At 38.7% G+C, this 24405-nt stretch overlaps 1 protein-coding gene across 2 annotated transcripts in view; it reads left to right on the top strand.

Annotated features, from left to right (window-relative positions):
* The window catches only part of NEBL (nebulette), a 338669-nt gene extending 316936 nt beyond the window's left edge, over positions 1 to 21733 (top strand). For both annotated transcript variants that reach the window (XM_027121788.1, XM_027121789.1), the window contains 2 exons: positions 14753 to 14859; positions 16347 to 21733. In XM_027121788.1, coding sequence (XP_026977589.1) covers positions 14753 to 14859; positions 16347 to 16523 — 284 coding nt within the window. In that variant the 3' untranslated portion in view covers positions 16524 to 21733. The remainder of the gene's footprint in view (positions 1 to 14752; positions 14860 to 16346) is intronic.
* The last annotated feature ends 2672 nt before the right edge of the window (positions 21734 to 24405 follow it).

Genomic DNA, 24405 nt, shown 5'->3' with positions numbered 1-24405 from the left:
TACTGCTTTGTATTCCTTTGGTTTTCCTTAATTCACAGTGTTTTGTATCGCTGGTATTCTCATGTGTTTGCCATCTCACCCAATATTTACCCTTCTCAGTTTGAACTTGGGTTCAGTTTTGCTTCAGGTATTTTATGTGTTTCTGTTTTCCTCTGGAGCGTAAAGTGGATGGGGGTGTGATGGGGAGGAAAACCAGATGCACTTTTCAAAGCAGACATTGTCAGTGTTCCAACCTTGTGAACTTTTCCATTCTGCTGTGAAAGAATCTTATTGGTATGACCTAGTCCTGCCTTAACTGGTGGAAAACAAGTTTCTGAGTTCTAGGACAGCCCCAGCTGTGCTGTGCTTATAGCACCCCATCCCATGTAATATGTCCTCAAAAGAGGTTAGGTTGCAAGAGGTGCTTCAGTACATCCTGGAACTCTCAGTTGTTGTCCATAGGCGTGACAAGAGGGCAGTGCACCAATTAGGTAGCCAGTAGCCCTGGTAAACACCCATAACTCCATCTGTTTATTCACCAAACATTTATCCAGTATTTCCCATATGTGTGAGATGCTGGAAACAACAGCAACAAAAAATATACTTATTGTTTTCAGAGAACTTGCATTCTAGTGGGTGAACCAGATACGTACATCCATTGTGCTCAGGAAGGCATTATGATAGAGTAATATAAAGAGTTAGAATTAGCCAGGCAGAGAAATGGGAAAGAAGTGTTTTAGGAAGAGAGGTAGCATATGAGAGAGAACACAGCACATTGGAAACCTGGTGTGTTTTGGCATATCTTGAGCCCCTGCACCACCAGGGAAGCCCGGGAAGTAAGTATTGAAAGAGGTGTTGGAAAGTACGTGAGGTACACGTTTGGTGAAAGAGAAAGAAAGTTGCCTCTTCAAGAATGGAAAGAAAATAGAAAATACCTAACAGTAAAAATAAGGAAAGAGCATTTTAACCCCCCAGCCCTTAGCAACTGCCATTCTATCTTTGCTCTATGAGTCTGACTGTTTTAGGTACCTCATCTAAGTAGAATCATGCAGTATTTGCCCTTCTATTTGCTTAGTATAATGTCCTGTAGGTTCATCCATGTTGTCGCAAATGGCATGATTTCCTTCTTTTTTAAGGCTGGATAATAGTCCATTGTGTGTGTATACCACAGTTTCTTTTTCCATTCACCTGCCAGTAGTCATTTGGGTTGCATGCACGTCTGGCTGCAGTGAACAAGGGACTACAGATGTCTCTTAGAGATCAGTGAAATGCAGATCTCTTCAAGATCAAATGAGATATCACCTCATCTGTTAGGATGGCTATTACCAAAACAAAACCAAAACCAAAAAAAGATAAGAGTTGGTGACGAAGTGGAGAAATTGGAACTCTCACACACTGTTGGTGGGGATGTAGAATGGTGCAGCCACTATGGAAAACAGTATGGAGGTTCTCCAAAATGTTCCAGATATGTTCCAGCAATCCTACTTCTGAGTAGGATTCATAACTCTTTTTTTACTACCTGACATTTCATTATGTATTAATTAGTTTGTGTAGTGTCTATGTTTCCCCCAGAACATCAACTCTGTTAGAACAGACTCTTTCCGCATGCTTGCTTCTCTATTCTATATCTAGCACCTAGAACAGTACTTGTATTAGACACTCAGTAAATATTGTTAAATATATAAATATATTCAAATTAAATCTGATCTGAAATATAAAGAAACAGCTTTGTTGCATGTGTTAACTCACTAAAACTTGGCATTAGTCTTTAATTTCTTAGTGTCTAATTAAAGTTACTTTGACCTGAGAGTAACAGTGCAATAATAATCCTTATTATAACTTTTTAAAAAGCAGTCATGAAGGATTAATCACCAGCATGTAACATTGTGACCTGTGTTTATTACAAAACCTGAGTCAGCTAATTACCTTTCAGAACCAAGAAATCAGTAAATTATTCCTACGTTAACACTTCCGTTCTCGTATAAATACTTCTCTCTCAGTGTTTTGTTTGTTTATTGAGGACGTCTGTCCTCAGTAGGGACTCAGTAGCGTAGAAGTGCCCATCAGAATTCTGAAATTCATACCTTTTATGGCTTCTGTCTCAGTGTACTCTAGTTTATTGTTCAATCATGAACTCCATGGTGATAGAGAATAGAATGTACCATGTGGCTTTCCTTCCAGAGCCTGGCACAGGACCGCGGGTGCTCAGTGAAGAGCAAAAGCAAGCCATCGCTTTCCTAGGCTCAGCGAAGACTGCTAGGATCTGCCTTAAGCTCCTAAGGGCAATAGCTGTCATTAAAAGCTGAATTTGCAATGAAACTGGGAACAGAAATGTTAAACGCAGGCGCAATAATAAACTACTAATATATTTTGAAAGGGATGGATTGTATCCAACCAGCACTGTTTCCAAATCTCTTTTAATATGACAAGTGTCCATAAAGTCATAATCCTTTGCCCAGTATTCACATTAATTTTTCTGTTGATTCTCTTTTGCCATTGAAAAATCTATGTCTTATGATTTATAGACGCCATTCTGTCCCAAGTTCATGTTATTGGCTTTCGGTGATTTTCAATTTTAAAATTAGATAACCAGAATAACCTACAAGAAAATACACTCCAAATTTTAAACTCTTTGCCATCATTTGAAATAAACTATCCAGTAATTCTATATTCGCCACTAATTCCATTTTCTGATTACTGATTGACAACCCCCAATCCCTTGAAAAAAAATCCAACTCCTTCCCAGCCTGACTTCTGTAAATAAAATACATTCAGTACGAGAATCCCAGTTGTATTATTTCCCTTCTATATTTGACTGTTATTTCCGATCGAAATTTGAGACGTTTGCTAGCATCTGTCAAAAAAGTGATGGTTTAGTATCTTCATTTAAGTTTAGGAAGATTTAAGGAGTTGATGATTGAAATACAAAATTTCTGTGATTAAAACTAATCTATAGGAAAACAAATGATTCCTTTATAATATGAAATCCAATTAGTAGAATATGACAATTATATTTAGCCATCTAGGCAGTACATCTAGCCTAGAAAAAAAGCACACAATGTAAATTGTTAGAAACTTTTAGTTAGTTCTGTTACTCCCCCAAGAAAAAGGTTCAGGACTGACTGAACTTGAAGTCCTTAGAGAAGCTCATATTCCTAGTATCAATAGACTTGGAATGAAAGAAACGTCATAAGTTTCCTTTTCTGAGTGTGAAGTTGGGGAAAGGATCAAATACTAATGAATAGCACTTGTTCCAAGATGCACATGTGTCTTTCATTGATTTGCCAAAATTAAATCAAAGGGTTCCATATTGTGTCTGAAGGAGAACCATCTGACACTTAAAGTAGCAAACAATAAAACTTTAAAAATATATTTCCTGTGAAGCTGAGCTGATTGGGAAAAAGAGAAGGGAAGGATATAAATGTGGCTATAGCATATGTGTCAAATGAGTAAACTTTGGAAGAGCTTTATAAATCGTAAGTGGCATACATGTAAAGGAGCGAATAGGTATTCTTGGATTTTTATTTCTTATTTTGTTTATTATTTATTATTAGGTACTGTTAAACATTGGCAATGAAAATGGAAATGGTAGTTTTTGTTTTTTATGGATCAAAATTGATGTCCAGGTTGGATACTAGACTGAGTGTACGTATATTTACATTTCTGTCTTACACATAAAACAGTCAAGTCTTAATGTTATCTTTGTAGTCACGAATTTCCCTGTTCTCCCCCAACTTCCTATTTCATCTAGGTGCCCACATCCTCCCGCCCCAAGCCCCAGGCTAGTAGGTCATGAGGGTTGGATCCTGACTTTACAGGAACTACTTAAGATGTCCACGGGCTGATACAGCTGGGCGATGTATCGAGTTTCTGCCTTTCCTTTGCTCATTAGCTCCTGTTGCCTGGCCTCGTTGTCACGTGCTGTTTCTCTTGTGACCAGACTTCTATTTCTTATTGTCTGATCTCCGTCCCCCCAAATCTTCCTGATCTGTCCATGCTGCATTTCTCATACATTCTGGTTCTTGATCTTTATCTTATGCCATATACCTGGCCCATGTGTACCGAACTTATTGTTTACTAGTCTCTCTGTCAAGCTCTTTCCTAGACCCTGTTTCAAGGTCCTTACACTTGTGTGCCTTTGATCACAATGACCCGTTGCTCACCTCCCTACCTGCCTGTGACTCTTCATACCTGCCTATTTCACCAGTTCCTGCCACTCACCTTGAACTTAGAGCTTGGGCTCTGGGAAAGCCAGACAATCCTTTAACATTCATTTCCCCACATGTCCCTATCTTCAAATCATGTCAGGAACACATTGAGTCAGTTTCATAAATGTTCATTGGTTGAAGAAAATATACCTGCTCGTTCACAAACGTAATCAATACTGAGACATGTCTAGATGTGATATTTAGTGTGGGTTATTGCTAGGGGAGTCTAATGTAAAACTATTCAAGAACTCCTTGTGGATTGATGGTATTCCTTAAGGGTCAGTATCTGAATTGATTAGTGCGAGAATAAACTAAATGCATAGTCCAGTTTTAAGTCTTTGAGAATATATTATGTATATCGATCCAGCAAGTATTTACAGAATTACCTCTTCAATCGTGTCATGAGATTTTCTTTCACTGTACTTGAATGATGATGAATCTTGCTGTATAAGATGGATTTACACAATACCAGCAGTCGTGGTCACTGAGGAAAATTGGGATTTACTATGAGCTGACTTTTCAGTCATGGCATAATTTGTGTGTAAAAGCTAGTCTCGGTGGTATGGCTTACCTAAATGGAAACAGCGTCCCCATCTACCTGCTATCCTATTGCTTTCATCGTATCAAAGAACTGCCCCAAATTATATAGTCCTTGTCAGGAAACCACATACATATCTACACTGTACATTACTTTATTTTCTTTTTTGAGTTTTTTTTTTTTTTTGCGGTACGCGGGCCTCTCATTGTTGTGGCCTCTCCCGTTGCGGAGCACAGGCTCCGGACGCGCAGGCTGAGCGGCCATGGCTCACGGGCCCAGCCGCTCCGTGGCATGTGGGATCTTCCCGGACCGGGGCACGAACCCGTGTCCCCTGCATCGGCAGGCGGACTCTCAACCACTGCGCCACCAGGGAAGCCCTTCTGACTTGTTTTGAGGGATCGTGTACATATGCCTGTAGACACAGATACATGCCATATGGATTTTGTGCCATGAGAATATTATTAAAGACTCTCTAATCTGGGGCAGAAATTATTTCCTTTTCCATCAGTGACAGACCTGCTCGTATTTACGGTTGGGTTACGGTTACAAGTTGGGGAGTTTATTCTGGCTTTGATAGCTAAAAATTAGAAATAAATCTGAGGAAAAAACTACGCAAGTTGAAATTCAAATCTAAATGTAGGAGTAAATTGGCTAGATTATTCTGAAGCAAAATAGCAGGCATTCTTCAATCCAAAGTGCTCTATTTCTATTCAAACCACATTACGTCTTAGCTCGGTTCTGTCAGAGAACATCCACAGACTTAGGTTTTCTAGAGAAAAAACAGCTTTGAAATCAAAACATACTGCTTTTCTGGGCTTTCGAGAGTAATTAAGTGTAACTGGCAGATAATTTAAAATATAACTAACTTTGTGTCTTTTTCAACATTTAGGAATTGCAGAGTCCCAAAACAATATTTTAGAAGTTCTTGCTTGAGACAACTAAGCCAAATATATAAATGAAATGGTGAGATGTAATGTATGTATGCATGGTTCTAAAAAGTACATAACCTATATATGTTTCCTTTTGCGGTTAACAGGTAATTAGGAATCTTTAAATAGCCAACTTACATTTGATTGAAGCAACATTATAAGTCTATCATTTAAGTTTAGGGAAGAAAATAGTTAAATAGTCTCCTGGACTTCATTGTATTTTCAGCTAGATTCTTGGAATGTCTGTGGGAGTAGAGCTTGTCACTATGCTGACAATGACTCAAGAGAGTGACATTTTTCAGGCAGTTTCTACAGAATGACCTTGAAAATTGTTCGGTGGCGTCATGATGGGGGTCTTTGCTGCTCAGTGGGAAAGTGGTTGATTCCTACTAGGAGACGTGATTTGAACATAGACCTGAAATCATTCATACAGGATGAGGTGACTGAATGACGAGCGCCCTAGGTAACGTAGGATAGTATTGGCAATGGGAAGAAGCAGCAAAGGTTAAACATGTGTGCACACACACACTCCAGAGAATTATCAGATGCCAGAATGACCCTTAGAAGAAACCTAAAAGCCATTGCTTCAGAAGTGATGCTGCTGTCTGTGATTTGAGCTTGCTTTTCCAAAAGTGAATGAATTGTTCTCACTATGATTCCTTCCAGGGATGTCCTGGCACACCTCATCAACCACAGACACAGAAACTTTTTGGGGGGTTTGTACCCCAGAGTTTACCACAGAAAAGTCAGTGACAACTAGAGTTGCCCCTGTGAGCATAAGAAGCCTGCTTTGCATATCTCCCCATTAAACCTCTTTCTTTCTTCTTTCCCTCCCTCTAACTCCTTTCTGCCCCACTGGCAGGAGTGCATGGTTGATGCTGACTCTTCCGACTTCGGGTCGGGTCCTCCCCGCTCCTAGAAGCTCCTCTCCAGACCATAGCGCTCTTCCACATTTCTGAATTCACAATGCTTATTTGTAAATTAACCTCATGCTATCTTGTCATTTCTTCCATGATCATTTTGGTGTGGTACAGCCCAGAGTTTGGTTTCTGGAGTCAGACTGTTGGCATTTAAATACTAGCTCCTCATAGCTCTGATATTTTTGACCAAGTTATGAATCTTGCTAACCTTCAGACTCTCTGTCTGTGAAATGGGCATTTACCATCTGTCAAAGGGTGACGATTCCACCAGCTCACACATGTGACACTCTAGGCACAGGGCCCCCGCATGGCATAAGGAGAGGGACCGACCGTGCCAATTTGCCCAAGACTAAGGAGGTTCCTGGGAAGCAGAACCTTCAGTGTGAAACCCGAGAAAGTTCCAAGCAAACTGAGTTAGTCCTCCTAGTTGTAAGCATTTCATTTATATTATTCAAATTTTATCATATTCATATTTTGTATTCCTTGGGAATCCTATGTTACATCTTTCCCTCATTAAGGTTCACAGAAGCGCATACCTAGGTGCTTAAACATCTTCATGTGTACTGCATTTTCTTAAAGGAGGTTTGCGGTACTTTATAGTAATAAAATTCATAAAAGACTGGAAAATTAAAACAAAGATGACGTGGGAGTCTAGAAGGAGAAATTGTTAGGAATATAGCATTGGCTTGAGAGATAATTTTTGATTTTGCAAAGATATTTTTTAAAATGTATCCCAAATGCCTAGAACCCTGCAAATAATAAAAGAGGTTAACGATTACCTCCAGGAAAACATCACACACAAAAGAAAATATAATCACAGATTGCTACTGTTCAATCAAGTGATCAAGCAATCCCTAAGTGCGGTGTAGCTGCAGGGCTGTCTCACCACACTTCATAAACCCAGCTGGTAAGAAAACAAAGAAACCTTTATACCCACGACACAGCAGGCAGCATGGGCTTCCTGTGGCCACAGTTCCCCTTGCCCCTCCACCCCCTGAGTTCCAAGGAAGACCGTGGCCGGTGGGTCATGGGAGCAAGTGCAGGTAGATGCTGAGCACACAGTGGATCTTTGTCACAGCTGAGAAGTGCTAAGCTCAGGAAACTCGCAATCGTGTAAGGGGACCACTAGCAAACCTGCCCAACAGGGAGACATTGTCTGTATCAACCTGGTTAGGAAGCAAGTCTTCTCTGGGGAGGAAAGGGAGGCTTTATTATTGCAAAGATGGTTCTTGGCTGCCCAGTCTCCCTTTCCTCTCAAATGGTGACCTGGAAGTGGGGACTTTATTAGTCCCCCCCGCCATTGCTGGTGCCACGTAGCTCTTGCCTCACCAGGAGTGTCAAATGGTAGCCCCCCCCCCCAACCCTGCCCAGTTATCCTGTGGTGAGCTTCCTCGTGGCTCAGCTTTCTTCCCACAATCCCCGGTTGCTTCTTGAGCCCTGGGTTAAACATTTTCCTCCACAAGTAGAAAAAAGTCATGGTGTGTGTGTGTGCTTTAGCTTCTTCAGCTGCTATAACAGAACACCATAGACTGGGTGGATTAGAAACAACACATATTTATTTCTCACAGTCCTGGAGGCTGGAAGGCAGAGATGAGGGTGCTAGCATGGTCAGGTCTGCGGAGGGCCCTCTTCTTGGCTGCAGACTGCTATCTTCTCCTTGTGTCCTCACGTGATAGAAGGAAAGCTAGCTAACTCTCTGGCCTCTTCTCATAAGGACACTTATCCCATTCATGAGGGCTCCACCCTCATGACCTAATCACCCAAAGGCCCCACCTCCAAAGACCATCACATTGTAGGGGGGGCGGTTAGGATTTCAACATATGAATTTGTGAGGATACAGACATTTAGTCCATTGCAGGGGGAGAGAGGGAATTTGGGAGTAGCATAAATAGGATCACATGTGCCTCTAAATTTGTGTCAGGTGGAGAAGAAGGACACCAGCAGTAGCTTAGTTGTTCTTCATCGTGGCTGCCCATTTGAATCACTTGGAAGATTTAAAAAATAAAACACCAGTGTCCACTCCCTCCCACTCCCACCTCAGAGACTCTGATTTAATCTGGGGGACCTGGACATAGCATGGTTTTAAAACATCCCAGGTGAATTTAATATGCAGCCAGGGTTGAAACTCACTGCAAATACCTGAATCCTCCTCTCTCCTCCTTTCCTTCCCACAGTTCATGGCCCACACTGGAGCTGAAAATGTAAAATATGATATAGTAATGATTGCTTTTATTTTTACATATGGCTTCCAAAGTTTGAGCAATGTTTTATATCACAGTGATGACTATGCCTGTCTCTAAAACTTGGTGGTTTTAACTCAGTGGTAGATGGTTGGTTTCACTTTTATGTTAAAGTCTGTTTATTCATAGTTTCTTATGTAGCAAGGCTGTTTCTCAGGCAGTTGTCTATTCACAGCTTATTATTAAAAACCAACAACTAAAACCTAGAGGCAGTCTGGCTTGTTTCTGTTTACTGCAGGGACGGAAAAGCATTTTCTATAGTGCTAGGAATTCTCTCAGATTAAAAAATAGCATCCTGTTACTGGATTAGGCATAATTGTTGTGGATTTAGTCCCCACTGTAGCTTGTGGAGAGAATCAGAGGCCACGAGGACTTGCGGCCCTGGCATGGAACTCTTGATGGCATGTGCAAAAGCCATTTGAGCAAGAAGGTTCACATCAGGGGCCTATGTTATTACCAGTTAGCTCAACCACCTGGTTCATGGCCTACATGAGATCTAGTTAGGATCTAGCTCATTATTTAATATTTACTTCAAAACTAACAGCATCTTCATACTTTCTTTTTTACGTTTATGTCTTCGTTCAGTAGCAATTTTCCTGTGATTGTCTAAATAGAGATTTTTCTGTCCTAGGGGAAAAAAAAAAACCTCATTAAGTTCTTTGACATGCATTAGCTGATAAAACCATCTATTTCTAAATATTTTAGAATTTCTAAATATCTAAAATATTTCTAAATATCTAAAATATTTCTGATTTCATTGCATCTTGTATTCTTCATTGGAAAATTCCCGAGGGCTGATTTTCTCCTTATTCTAGATTTTTAAAAAAGTAAGCCTATGAGAAAAACCCCAAAATTATTTTCTCTGTTCATTCTGTGTCTATAGTTAGCTAATTGCTATAGACTTAATGCTTGTGTCCCCCCGCCCAAATTCATATGTTGAAATCCTAACCCCCAATACGATAGTACTAGGAGGTGTAGCATTTGGCAGGCGATTAGGTCATGAGGGTGGAGTCCTCATGAATGGGATTTAGTGCCATTATGAAAGAGACCCCACAGAGCTCCCTCACCTTCTGCCATGTAAGGACGCAGCAAAAAGATGGCCTTCTGTGAATCAGGAAGCAGATTCTCACCAGACACCGAATCTGCTGAAGCTTTACTCTTGGACTTCCCAGTCTCCAGAACCGTGAGAAATAAATGTTAGTTGTTTCAGCCCCGCAGTCTGTGGTATTTTTTTATACGCACCCCAGATGACCTAAGACATCAGTAAAGCACCATTTTTATTTTTATGTTCTGCATTTGGAGTTTGGCCATATACTATTACTCTATGGTCATTGTGAGGCTGTCAAAACTTCCACTCCTGCTGTAATGACCTGAGACTTTTATTGTGGTGTCACTGCGCAGAGATGATTGTTCTGATGCCTTCCTGCTTAATCTCCCAGCCTCTGTATTTGTATTCTATAAAGTGGGAATGACACTTGTATTAGAGAGTTATTCTGTTAATTAAGGGGCGATACATAAAGCACAGGCATACGGAGGACACTTCCATAATTCTCTTTCTCTTCTCCCATCTGCTCTGGGTACCTTCCCCAGAGTGGACATTTTTGGGGTGCTTTTTCTGCTTTTAATTTGGGTGAATTTCTGTGGTTCATTTACTCCAATCTTTGTATGTTTACATGTATTTCCTTATTTTTCCAGTTTCAGATTTCTGAAGGCTCCTAAAAATTTTCCTTCCTCCATTTTTACCTTCTGTTTTATGATCTTCCTGTCTACTTACTTCTTTCTTTGTCTTGACTTTACCTCCTTCAATCATAAGAATAAGCCTTAATTAGAAAATATTAGTGTTGGCTGTTTATGTAAGAATTTTTTGTGCACTAGAAGAGAGATTTCAGTTTTATAAATACTATAGGACATTTCAAATAGAGCCTGAAACCCTCAGAGCTTTAGTCATCTTCCAGACCTCTGGTCCATAAATCTTACGAATGTGAAATGAAAGTTGTCACACTTTTGTGTTTTGTTGTTGCCTTAGTATAATGAAAGCCACTGTTTTGTGGCTTTTATGCTATTGAAATAGAAACTGCTCAACCTCAAGACTCTTGGGCTGGAAGACCATCATACCTTTACCACCATCTGTACTAATGCCCATGGGTTAAGACTCCGTGCTTCCACAGCAAGGGATGCGGGTTCCATTCCCTGGTCAGGGGGAACTAAGATACCGTATGCCGCTCTGTGCGGCCAAAAGAAAAAAAAAATGCTCATGCTGTCTGACCACTAGTTTAATAAGGAGGGCACTGTGTGTTTTTCTCTTTCATAAGAAGTACTTGTTTGTTGCAAAATTAGCCTAACATCTTGCTTTTGCAAAAACCCATTGAATTCCATATTTTTGTGGACAATGTCTCATACTCACGTGGAATAGCTATCTTTTAGCCAAATCCATAATAAACCCAATTTCCAAAGCCATTACCTGAAATTTCCTTTTGCTTGTTTCACCTATGTTTCATAAAAAACATTCATGTAGCACAACAATAAAAAAGCAATATCTGTGCCTCTTTTTAAATAGGGATTTGCTTTTAGTAAGTTGATTCCTCTGAGCTCTCAGTTATATTTTTCATAGTCCTAATAGGAGCTTCCTAAAATATCTTCTGTTGTACCAGGTATAAGGTAGATAACAAGTTTGATAACCCCAAAGAGACTTGCATTAAATAATGTAAACAGAGAGGGAGATGGAAATAATCAATCAAGGCATGAGGAGAGACCGTAAGGACAAGGTTTCTCATTCTAAACTCTCCTGCTCTCTCCAGCCCACACGTGTTTAGGATAAATACCTTCTTCTCCTTCTGTATTTGACAGTAGCTACAGATTCCTTTTGAAGGTCGGATTTGAACAATTGAGTAGGCATGAATTTTCATTTTTAAAAGCCAAAGTTAGAGAACACTTTTCTTCTTTTTGAAAAAATTTTTATTGGAGTATGGTTGATTTACAATGTTGTGTTAGTTTCAGGTACACAACAAAGTGAATCAGTTATACGTATACATATATCCATTCTTTTTTAGATTCTTTTCCCATATAGGTTATTACAGAATATTGACTAGAGTTCCCTCTGCTATACAGTAGGTCCTTATTAGTTATCTATTTATATATAGTAGTGTGTATATGTCAATCCCAATCTCCCAATTTATCGCCCCCCCCATTTCCCCTTTGGTACCTTAAGTTTGTTTTCTACATCTGTGATCCTATGTCTGTTTTGTAAATAAGTTCATTTATACCAATTCTTTAGATTCCACATATAAGTGATATCATATGATATTTGTCTTTCTCTGTCTGACTTACTTGACTTCCACCCATGTTGTTGCAAATGGCATTATTTCTTTTTTTATGGCTGAGTAGTAGTATTCCATTGTATATATGTACCACATCTTCTTTATCCATTCATTGGTTGATGAGCATTTAGGTTGCTTCCATGTCTTGGCTATTGTAAATAGTGCTGCAATGAACATTGGGGTGCATGTGTCTTTTTGAATTATGGTTCTGTATCTAGAGAACACTGTTAAACGACATTCTTGAGTTGTCAGTACTGATGGGTGCTAAACTGGGATTATCATGCACAACCTGTGTAAACATAAACGCATTACAGCTGATGAGATAACATATTTAAGAGTTTTTTCATCATTATCCTTTCCTGATCATTTTTTCCCCAAAATATTTTAAGATGGTTGTGCGTGATTCTATACATCAAAATTTAAAGGTCATAGTTAAGTAGTGTAACAAAGGATTAAGTGTTTAATTCTTTATTTTTATTACTTGTCAAGGGTTACTTATTTAATCTTAAGTATTTACAGATAGATCAAAATAATAATGAAGCAATGTCTTCTTTAAATGGATTAAAAACCAGTTCAAGACTGCTGGCCTGGGGATGCAGTTGGAGTCATTGACTAATAATGTATTTAAGGAAATGCCCTAAGTATCCTGAGCCATTTCCTTCATTGGGCAAAGGACAGATGTCCAAGGCCATCACTGCTCTAGGAGGGCAGTTAGTTTTGTCACTCCTCTTATACCTGCATGCTTTGAGCATAGTGGGCAGTGATTATTGTTAACATCCATGCCAGCTTACTAAGTGACAGGAAAGGTAGTAAGCTCTGTGCATGCATGAAGTCTCTTAAATGCTTGCTGATAGTCAAGGGAGTAAATAAATGAATGGTCATTGTTTCCAGCTTCCAACACAAGAAAAATCTCTTTTACTCAGCTAGTTAAGTAGGTCTAGATATTTATGGGAATTCCAGTATTTTTTCTTCATGAGGGAATTATGACAACATCCTTGACATCTATTGATGTTAATATTCAAATTGAGTTGATAATGTTAAAAAGTGCTGTTTTCTGACATATTTGATGTTTAATCACTTTATAATATACTACAATCCAAGTAAGGATCTTTCTCGAAAAAGACATTAAATAAACACAGTTGTAACAACATTGTAATATGAATTAATTCAAGAACTATTTAAAAAATCCCCATTTAACCTAATATCATTATTATCTGGAGAACAGATTAATGATTTGTAATTTTCTGATGATTAAATTCTTTCAAGTTTGATGTTCTCATATATCATTAGAATGAGTGTGCCACTTATAAAATATTAATTATTCATAATACCCAAGAATTATATCTGCTTTATTCTTTTATTATAACTGTCCTGAATAAATCAACCCATGATAATTACTTTATATACTCAACCTGATTGAACAAAGATGGCAACCTATTGTGGGTTTTTATAGCACGTATATCATAAAAGTTTTACTAGTGCATCATATAATTATTCAAACCACAACGAAGGGCATGCCTACTAAAATACCTTCATTTATAGCCCATGATTCTGGTTACAAATACTTAAACACACACTACTGATTTCGTAGGGTTTTATGTAGCTTCTGTATTGGTTTATCCAGAATTCAGTTTTCTTCAAAACAGGAACTATGTCTTTTGAATGTCATTAATTAGTGGTGAGAACAGCACAAACTAAGTGAATACTATCTTTTTTTATGTATTATAGAAGGATAATGTTTACGAAATTCTTTAAGTGGTTTCGTTCCTCAGGCTTTCCTAACACTATCCAGCTAACTTATAGCCAAAAATAAAATGGATAATTTGTAATATTCTAAGTAAAATTTTCTTTTAAGGCTTAACAAACATTTGTTGCTAAACCTATGCTACGTTTACCGTCTTTGTAAAGGTAATATTCTCAAAAGTAATATTTTACCTTTGTAAAGGTAATATTCTCAAAAGTATGTCTCAAAATATTGAAAGCACCCATTATTAAATATCCTGTGAAAACACTTATACCCTGTCAGTGACAATCCAATTAAATTCCTTTAAATTTCTTTTTTTTTAATTGAAGTATAGTTGATTTACAATGCTGTGTTAGTTTCAGGTGTACAGCACAGTGATTCAGTTATGCATATATATGTAAATCTGTTCTTTTTCAGATTAGTTTCCCTTATAGGTTATTATAAAATATTGAGAATAATTCCCTGTGCTATACAATAGGTCCTTGTTGTAAATTCCTTTAAATTTCTTATTTTTATTTTGGAAAATACCTACAAGGATCCCATGCCAAATGAAAACAGGATCTTGTTAAGGGATTGCGGGAAATTTCTGTTTTGTATTTGTGTTGTTTTAACATAGCATCTGCAATAGTGTAATACAAATATTTCTAACATATTTAACTGCATGTTAAACTGATTACCTGTATATGTCCTTAATTACTGACATTTATACTGCTCTAGAGATCACTTACAATATCACTCTTCAAATTTCACATGACACTGAAAATGGCATTTGGTTTCAGAAATGTCTAGCAGAGCATGGGGTCACCTGAGGGCTTGGGAGGGGTACTTCGAGACTCGGTTTAAGGATTCTTTGTGTGTGTGTCTGTTTAACGCCCAGCACCTGTTCTTCCTGGAGCCTACCAGCAAAGCCATTCTCAAGGGTATGGGTACATGCATCAGACCAGCTTGTCATCCATGAGGTCAATGCAGCATTCACCAAATCTAGTAAGTGCCCATTTGAAGCGTTCCTCCTTCCCTGGTCTTCATATTTTATCTCCAGAATGTAAATGCACGTAGAATACAGTTGAATTGAATAGGGTACATTTTTTATATAAAGGGTAAATGATGATGTGTTGCATTTTTACAGGCTTCCCTAAGGAAGTGGAAGACATATAGGGGTAGACCGTTGAGAAGGGGAGGCACGATGAGAAAACATGCAAACAGTAAAACATACAGAGACTCTACCAGTACCATAACCTCATTGTTATCTCATGATTGGAAGTTGTCAACTACGGTCTTCATTCAGTAAAAAAAGCACAAATATCTGGTCACGTTAACTAGTGAATCAGAATGGCCACTGAGAGCTAAATGACACAGCCAGCATATGTCTTTGAGTCCTCCTCTGGAAATCTTGGAGTGCTGATTCATTCACTGAATGTAAGGCTTGGCAGCAGTGTTCCGGGTCATTTAGTCAAATGTGGCATCTTAGGCTGAAATTGCTTCTCCGGGCTTCCGACACAGTCCCTTGGCCTTCGCCTGTGCACTTAGAAAGAGGTGGCCCTTCTAAGCTTGTAAAATACCTTTTTTAAAATGTATTTTTGTTGAAGTATAGTTGACTTACAATATTAGTTTCAGGTGTACAACATAGTGATTTGGTGTTTTTATGGATTATGCACCATTAAAGTTATTATAATATTATTGACTGTTTTTCTGGGCTATACGTCACACGTCTGTGACCTACTTATTTTTTATAACTGGTAGTAAGGTATCTTTATTCACTCTAAAGTTCTTTGCATCTCAGCCAGTTTCCTCAGTCTATGATTGATTTTGAGATTGTCTGATATCATTAGCTAAACGCTTGGCCTCAAATGAAAACAAATATAGTAAAACTCATTTAAAAAATTTCCTCATTGTAACAAGGACTTAATTATATGTACTTAAATATTCAGGACATTTATATGCTAGATTTCTATCACTGTGATACAAAAACCTATTGAGTATATTATGGATTTTTTCTTTTATTTGTTTTAAATATTTTTAAGAGGAAACAAACATTTTTAGTCAAGTTCATTGTCTCTGCCAGGGGACCGACGGTAGTGATTTGGCAGTGACTTGGACCTGTCTGCCACTATGGTGTGTTTTGTTCTCTGAAGAATGTGGACTAGGGGAGAATCTACATAATCTAAGGTGTCTGGGCTTATCTGAAGCTGGGGGAGTGGCTTTACTGCTTCAGAGCTTACTTTTTGACGGGCTAGCTATTGTATTTAGCGGCTTGCTCTGGCCCCCAGTATTACGTCTTTTGCCAGACTAGTAACCTTGAGATGAACACAGTCAGGACAGACAGTACGCTCTGGTTTGCAGGACTCCAGAAATAGATGTGCTTGGGAAGATTCCTGATAGTTACTTTATGCGTGGGTTGGTTTGTTGCGACCCGCATTTGCGGCTGTGACTATCTTGGTGTCCATCGTGTGACCCCGTCTTTCCCTCCTCAGAGGACCTACCGAGCCATGTACGATTACAGTGCCCAGGATGAAGATGAAGTCTCCTTCAGGGATGGCGACTACATCGTCAACGTGCAGCCCATCGACGACGGCTGGATGTACGGCACGGTGCAGAGAACTGGGAAAACCGGGATGCTTCCGGCGAATTACATTGAGTTTGTTAATTAATCATTTTTCCTTGCCCTTTGAGCTTTGTTCTAATGTACACTAAACGTAATCTTTTTAAAAGGTAGAAGATACTTTTAAGACAACTTGGCAGTTATTTTACAGTAATCTATCCTTCCTTTGACAATTAGACACGCAGGTACCAGGAAGAAGGAATGACTTCTGGGCTGAAAACAGCAGCATTTTCGGTAATTCGTATAAACAAAATAATTAGGTCTGGAGACCTGGTGCTGCTAATTGTGTTAATGTTTTCCTTTGATTGGCTATCGTGAACCCTTCTGGGGAAATGTATTTTTGTAGACTTTAATAGAGACGTTTAATAGAGACGTTTGTCCCTTAAATGTCACAAGTATATGAAATTTCTTAGCTGTCCCTTTGGAATCACCAGAAGCCAGTCCTCGTAATTCAGCAACACAGCCGATAATTTAAAAACCATTTAGCTTTTGAGTCACGACACAATTTCCAATTCAAGTGAAAATTGCCTAAATATATTAAATGTAAGCAGTGGCAGAATGACAGTTTGGTTAAAATTATATTGACTGGTGGCCTTAGGGATCTAGAAACTTCTACCGAACAAAGAAATTTCCTTGTTCCCTGGGCCAACTTGGGTCTGTTTATTTCTCATTTGTACCGAGGTGTATCCTACTCTCCATTTACATTCTATGGACCTAAGTATATGCTTGGCTGCCTAGAATGTCAGGACCAAATTACTTCACAGCTACTCTACAAAGGGCAAATTTTAAGGTCATCTATATTATTTCCCTGATACTAATAGCCTTTACCCTGTTGCATGTCATGTAGGTTCAAGCTTCTGTAACATAGGCAGCTGCACTGCCTGTTCCTGTTATTAAAACAAAAAGTGTGGCCGATATCTAAAAGCCCTTTCCTCTAGTTGCCAGCTCATCAGAAAAACATAACTTGAAAAGTTGCTTGAGATTCTCTTGCCGCACTGCACTCTAGTTTTGAAGGATTTACACCTTAGGAAATAGATGTATACTCTAGCAAATAAGTGATTTAGGTGTTTATTGAACAGCTTTCATTAACTTAATGCCGCTATTGATTTAAAAGCAAAGAAAACTTCATAAAAGCCAGTTACAAAGTCGGAATACGAAGTGTGCTGGGGGAAGCCAGCGAACAAAAGATTACCAGCTCCGCACACAGAGACAGGTGATCTGGTTTCTTATTTGGGAAAATGGTATTCAGATTCTGGAATGGGAATCTAGCCACTAAAACCGCTTAATGAAAAGACTTCCTTTCCACTTTCTGGTTTTTATTTTGTAAATCACATCCAGGGGTGAGATTGGGATGTCACCAGAGATTTGAGGTACAGGCCCAACAGGTTGTTCATTTAAAAAGAGATCGTTGTCACATTTTCATTTCCAAATGAGTGACATTGCAGGCTCTGGCTGGATTCACAGCCGTGACCGTCATGTCGTGAAGTTTAACCTGGAGTCCACAGTCAAGATCACTGGAGAGACTAAGGTCCATCAGCAACTCTGTGTTTTTCTGACCATGCCCTTAGTGAGACTTGCAACAAGGTAGCAGTCATGTAGGGCCTGACTCTGTAGCTGTAATGAAACTGAAAAAGTAAAGTTACAAAAATGTAATCAAATGTATGGGCCTTGGGGCTTTCTGCCTTAATAATATATTCAAAGAAATTAACAAAATATGCTGTAAAACATCTTTTACTGAAATGTTTATTGGTCCAAAGGCAAATGTTAATTCATTTACACCTTTGAAAAGTAAGCACATCGTTTTGAGAATCTGTAGTCTTATTTTCATCGGGCTAAAAGAGTAATTAAATAAGGTTTATTACATTCAAGCTGCATCTACATGACACCGATGTAAAATTGAAAAGGGAAAAATTCAGGCAAATAACTAGAGACTTTTTGAGGGGGTTTTACATATTACCACATAGCCAGCTTAGCTGATTTTCTGTCATTGAAATGACCAGTTGTGATTCATCTGATTAAACCCCATATCGATCTTGGTGTCTTATACAAAAACCTGCAAAGACAAGCGGAACTTGCAATATTCTTGCAAAAATTTCTGTGCATTAAAACTGAGGGCAATAAGCTTGCTTATTAATTTTATTATACCATTAAGTAAATATTTAAGATTCACCCAGACAGACTACTTTTTTGTGATTATAAAAGAGTAGTTGTTGATTAAATTTGTAGAGGAAATGTAAGACGGGTACAATTTTTGATAAATAGCACATTTATAGGAAGCTCAAAGGAAACCGATTTGAAATGATGATTATAATCGGGGAAGTAACCATAAAGTAACAGCTTGATGTTTCATTGTTTTTCTCATCCACTGATTTCAAAATCAGATTCACTGAATGTAAACGTCAATACTTATTTGGGGAATAATTCTCCTAAAATTTTAAGCCTCACATAATGTTTGCATAGTAAAATGTTTCTCCTTTTCAGCCTTCAGGAATTAAGATCGGATCAGAATTTAACTAGAGAGCAGTTATTTTACAATAAAGACTGAGGGAGAACCAGTTGCACATGTTGCTGATGCTATGATTTGATAGTGTTGTCACCATTACTAAAGCCTGTCAGGATATTAAGCATCTCAGCAGAAATATAGGAAACAATAGATGTATAAAACCAAAGCGCTATTTTTACAGCATCATTTTCAAAACTGTATTCTCGGACAACTTCTCCCCTTTCCACACTCCCCCTCTCGCCGTCGATTTGGCAGCGGGCAGATGCTACATATAATGCTGACAGCTCAAGAATGGTTTCAAAAACAGTCCTTTTAAAAATCAAGTTAAAGAAGACTGTGTATGTGCCCAAGCACAGAGAGCAGGCACCTGATTTTCTAAACGTGTTCTCAATCCTGATAAAAGCACACGGGCAGTTCGATACGCTTTTCAAAGTTCCGAAAACACAACTGTACGTGGATCATCTCTCTCTTGAGAAGAGCATGGCAACAGAATATATTGCTTTTGGTGTAAGTTTTTGTAGTAGGCGTTTTTACTAATTCTCGTTCTCTGGGAGAGCTTTCTATTTCTAACCTGTGGCAAGACAAAGTCTTCATTGTCTTCTTGTTATTGTTTACACATCCGCAGTGTAGCCCACTTTGAAATATTTATCTGGTTGTCAGATCTCCGCGCTGTCCCCGCATCTTCTCAGGCCTCCCCCACCTCAGACACCACACAGGAATTTGCAAGCACAGTTCCCAGGAGCACCCTGTATGAATATGGATGCGATCAGACCAGCCCCTCTCTTGCCACCAGGTTCATTGCATGAGGATGACGAAGATACCTTTTCGCCAGTCTCGCCACAGTCTTTCATTCCTTATCCTCCGTGTTGAGCTAGACAACACTCTGGGATTTGGGAAGCAGACTTTTCTAAACACACAGTGGAAGCTCAAGGTGCACCTCTTTTTCAGGTTTGTCCATCTCCAGTAGAATGTTATTAATGAAAAGATAAAGAAAAGATAAAGAAAATCCTTTAATAACACCTCCCTATATAAAGTGGATATATTAATAGTTTATACCAAAATTATAATACAGAGATATAAAAAATATATAGGTGCCTTTATGATTACCCTTGTTTATTCACTATGGTCTTGAAAAGAAAACCAAGCAAGCAAGCTTCTGCCTATTCTATAGTAATATTTTATTATATGATTGGTATTTTTTATGGTGGGGAAGTGAGATGCTCCTGACAGATACGAAAGGTGATAGATGATTGTATTTTACCTCTAGAGGTTTAGAAAATACTGACTTCTTCCGTCTATTTCTGAAAGGTTCTTTGTGGATTTATATATAGTTGAGATGCATAAACATTAACTTTAGGTTTGAGATTTAAAATACCTATTGTAAGATAGAAGAGTTATGTTATGAGGCTGAATTCATTACATAAGATGAAATTCACTTCATAAATTCATTATACCTTAGCTGTTTGCTTCTGATAATCTGAAAGTGGCTAGAGTACGGTTGTTTGGGGTAACTCGACATGGAGGTGAGAAAGCTTGGGTTAATAAGAAGCTGTGTAAACCAAGTTAAGAATGCTAAAATGAAGGTCTCTTTCTGAAGTATTCCGTGCCCATTAGGGTTCTTTCCAGGCACTGCCAACCAGTGCTGATCCAAAAAAGTCAAGACGCTGTACGATGCTTCTGTGGCCATCATTCCCTGTTCCGCAAGCCTGGAAGGATCCCTAAGGCACACCTCCTCCCCAGTTGTCCGTGTTACTTCAGTATCTTCGTGGGAATTCCATAGGCTTTTTGTGTTTGATATGTGGTATTCAATTTGCATAGTATATACTTCTTTGTAATCCAGTTGCTGTTAAGAATGATTTATTTTAAAGGAAAAGAGAAAACTGCATCAGAGTTCCCTTCCTCGGTGTTCGCGCAACGAACTGCTGAGCATTTAGAAGCAGCACCGAGCGTGTTACAGGAGGGGTGTGGGACCGTTGGTCTTTGACCTGTGATTAAAACCCCAAATTGAATCATTGTGCAGATTGGCTTCTCTTTGCCTCAAAATATGTAGAATTGTGGTTGATGATTAATTTGCAAGATTGTACTAACTTTGAGAGCATACAGTTTTACAGGAAACGCTTCATGTTTTTAAAATGAAGGGGCTTACAGAACAATACAATGTTATTAATATAATCTGGCTTTTGTTATGCAAATTGTTAACACCAGCTATTAAAATATATTTTAGTAGAAATGCTTTAATTCATGTTTTTTTCCTCTACACTGTGAATCTTTAAGCCTTGGTGGACTAGAGCAACATCGTGCTGCCCAAAGGACTAACCTATGCAAACTAGTTCACATTTTAGTGGATGTCACAGGAATTGTGTAACAAGACGTTATTTCCCCCTGCATAATGTACAGCGGCATTGAAATAACACATTAAGCCTAGCATCATGTATGTATAGATAGTTACTCACAAACCCCTCACGGCTACCATAATCGTTAGTATTACCATTCGTTTAAGAGCAGATCGCTGATTTATCTGTTAAAACGACGTCAACGATGTCAGAACAAGAATGACAGATGGATGCATCGGCCTTGGCTTCCAAGTGGTCCCTGCAAGTGTTCTCCTGTGATAGAAACGCGTTCTCAGATGCGCTCTCTCCAGGGTATTATTATTCTGTGTCTTCTTTCTGTATTTGTAAAACATGATAACGCTTTAATTTCCTATCTCTACACATTCGGTTTGCTTAAATAAATGCAGGATATAACAAAATGGTTCCACTTGTTGGTTCTCACCTTGGTTTCTTGGAGCAGGGGTCATTGATAACACCCTGGGTATGGGTTTATCGAGACAACTCACGTCAAATGGCCTCGAAGGTCTGTGGTGGCCTCAGTGCACTAACCTTGGTGAGTCATTCAGAATGTGTCTTCTTCCCCCAAATAAACGTAGCTTTAAATGATAACAATATTATGCTTTTGCAAGCTCAGTCTCCTTCTGATTTTATATCAGAGTACTATAGTAATACATCATCGTAGTTCACCTCTTTCAAGATTAAATTCCTCATATGTCCTCAATAGTACAGTTTTAATTTTCTTGTATTTGTAAGATGAAAGAAACAGCTTGCAGCAAAGAATAGGAAGTGCACAAACGGAGTGCATGAAACAGGGAGATGCTCTGATTTCCCAGCTCAGAATGGCTCATTTATCATAGAGGAGAATTGCTTTCTTCCTGTTTCCCATAGTTGGAAAAAGTGAGTTACTTCCTTTTTTGCCCTCATATAAATCTGCTGAGACTAGGATCTTAGCTTTATTGTGTTATCTTGTAGAAGTTCCTCTTTGATGGTGCCTAAACCCTCCTAATTGTAAACTGATAAACTCTGCTGATGACACATTCAGTACTCTTGCTTATAGAGTAAACACGCTTCATAATCTTGAATTTTGTGTTTCTCATATTCCAAAAGTATGAAATGAATATTTGTATGATATTAATCAGCAAACATACTGATAATATTTCAAATGACAAAACAGCTTGCTCATTTATTTATTTGAAGAATTTACTTTTTTTTCTCTCTCTCAAAGTTTTTTTTCCCCACCATGCTCACAGATTTTACTCTTTGGAACCCAACCCACAGAGACATGAGTAACTTAGTAAGATTTTTTTTTTTCTGAATTAAAATAATTTAGGTTTAGGATAAACTATGCTTGTATTTTTATTAACTTAAAAATTTGTGAAGTTAGTTGTACAGGTAATTGAGACATACGTGACCACTAGAAGTCTACCAAAGTAACTTTTTACAAAAATACTTATACATAATAAATTGAAAAATAGATAAAAGGAAAGTTTTGTTCCTTTCTTTATGTAATTTGCTTCTCCTAAGCAGGGGGACTGAATAGAGTTTTGTGATGGCAGAAAACTGGATATGGTCCAAGTGTGAACTTCAACTCCTTTCTGCAGTTCTAAGCAAAATTCTCAGGCCTTTGTCCATTTATATTTGTACTTGGGAGCAGCAGAGTTCTGATGAAAAATAGAATGAGAAAATGGGTTTAAAGGGTGAAAAGTCAGTATTAGAACAAAGGACCCAGTTACTGATTTTGTATTTATACTGTGGCATTTTGATCTTTGCTTTCACTTTTTTAAAAAAGTAGCAAACATGAAAGAGAATAATAGACTAAAATAGAGAAATTAGCAAAATCTGAATGGCTGTTATTTCACTTGAGAAAATAAGGAACTTTTCTGCATTCCAAATTTAGTTACTCAATTGCTTTTAAAATGGACTCGTTTCTGGTTCTTGAGCCAGCCCACTTTTTCCAGAGGGTTTCTACCCAAGGCCACGTGGCCCTTATTAACTTCTGTTATCTCGCCACTCATGACAGGCGGCTGGATGGAGGTGACCCATCTATAGCATGCCCAGGAGCCCTTGATAGGAGCCTCACAAGAACTTTGCCCAACAGGAATGATGGTCACTGAACCTGTCCACGTCTCCCTGAGGAGCCCAAGTTCACAGTATAGAGCAGGTTGGTTAACTGGTCTGATTATTAAAAGCTAAAAGACATAGAGAAAGCAGGAGGAAGTCGAGAGTAAGCAGAGCTGTGAGTAAGCAGAAAGCATGAGATGGGGAAAGCTCATGAGATGGGGAAAAGATATTTAGGACAGATGGAGCAAAAAATAAAGTGGATGGTTGGTGGTGGCACGAGCCCTGGAGATGGGAAGACACTGATTCTTGCTAACGGCGGCCCCTGAGAGTAGGGAGCCCCAGCCCCTGCTGCAGAGGAAGCGGCCACACTCCATGTCAGATGCTCAAGGTTCTATCCTGGTCCTGCTGCCAATGTGAGGCCACCTCCCCCTGTCTCGATAAGGAACAAATTTCATGAATGTTGGAAACACTTGCAGGGTGTCCCCCAAACGAAACACCAAGTGGCCAACGTGATTGAAATGCCAATTACATTTTTGCAGTTGAAATGTTCCAAGGTTGTCTTAAATAATTTTCTCTTGTTTTCTTTTATGATGCGACATATTACACCGTATACGTGCTACTGAAAACCACTTTAGTTAGAAGTTGTTTCCCTAGGCTCTATGAAGGGTATCAATAATTAATAACAGATGAATTTAACTTCAACCAGTGGGTTTGTACAAAGAAAGGATAGGGAGAGGAATGTTCTCATCAACTTCGAAGTGTTTGGAAAAGAACATGGGAACGACTGGGCCACCTTAGAGAGTGACTCAGGCACTGGTGTCCCAGTGACAAAAGCTGAATTGTTTTTGCAGAGCTTTCAGAAATACCTAATTCTTCCAGGTTTCCTCGGTGATAGTTCTTGATTAAGGTGGATGAAGCAGTAACTGTAACTTACTCACTCAGCATGGATTTATTCAATGCTTACGTGATTCAAGGAACAGAACACAGGAACTTTCGTATTATATTGGTAGAGGGGGGACTTACATTAAACAACC

Source organism: Aethalodelphis obliquidens, unplaced genomic scaffold (genome assembly GCF_003676395.1).
Source record: "Aethalodelphis obliquidens isolate GAN/ISIS:26980383/991018 unplaced genomic scaffold, ASM367639v1 scaffold23, whole genome shotgun sequence".
In the NCBI taxonomy this organism is placed as follows: domain Eukaryota; kingdom Metazoa; phylum Chordata; class Mammalia; order Artiodactyla; family Delphinidae; genus Aethalodelphis; species Aethalodelphis obliquidens.
The sequence above is the reverse complement of the archived record's forward strand: the minus strand, read 5'-3'. Positions and strand labels throughout refer to the sequence as shown.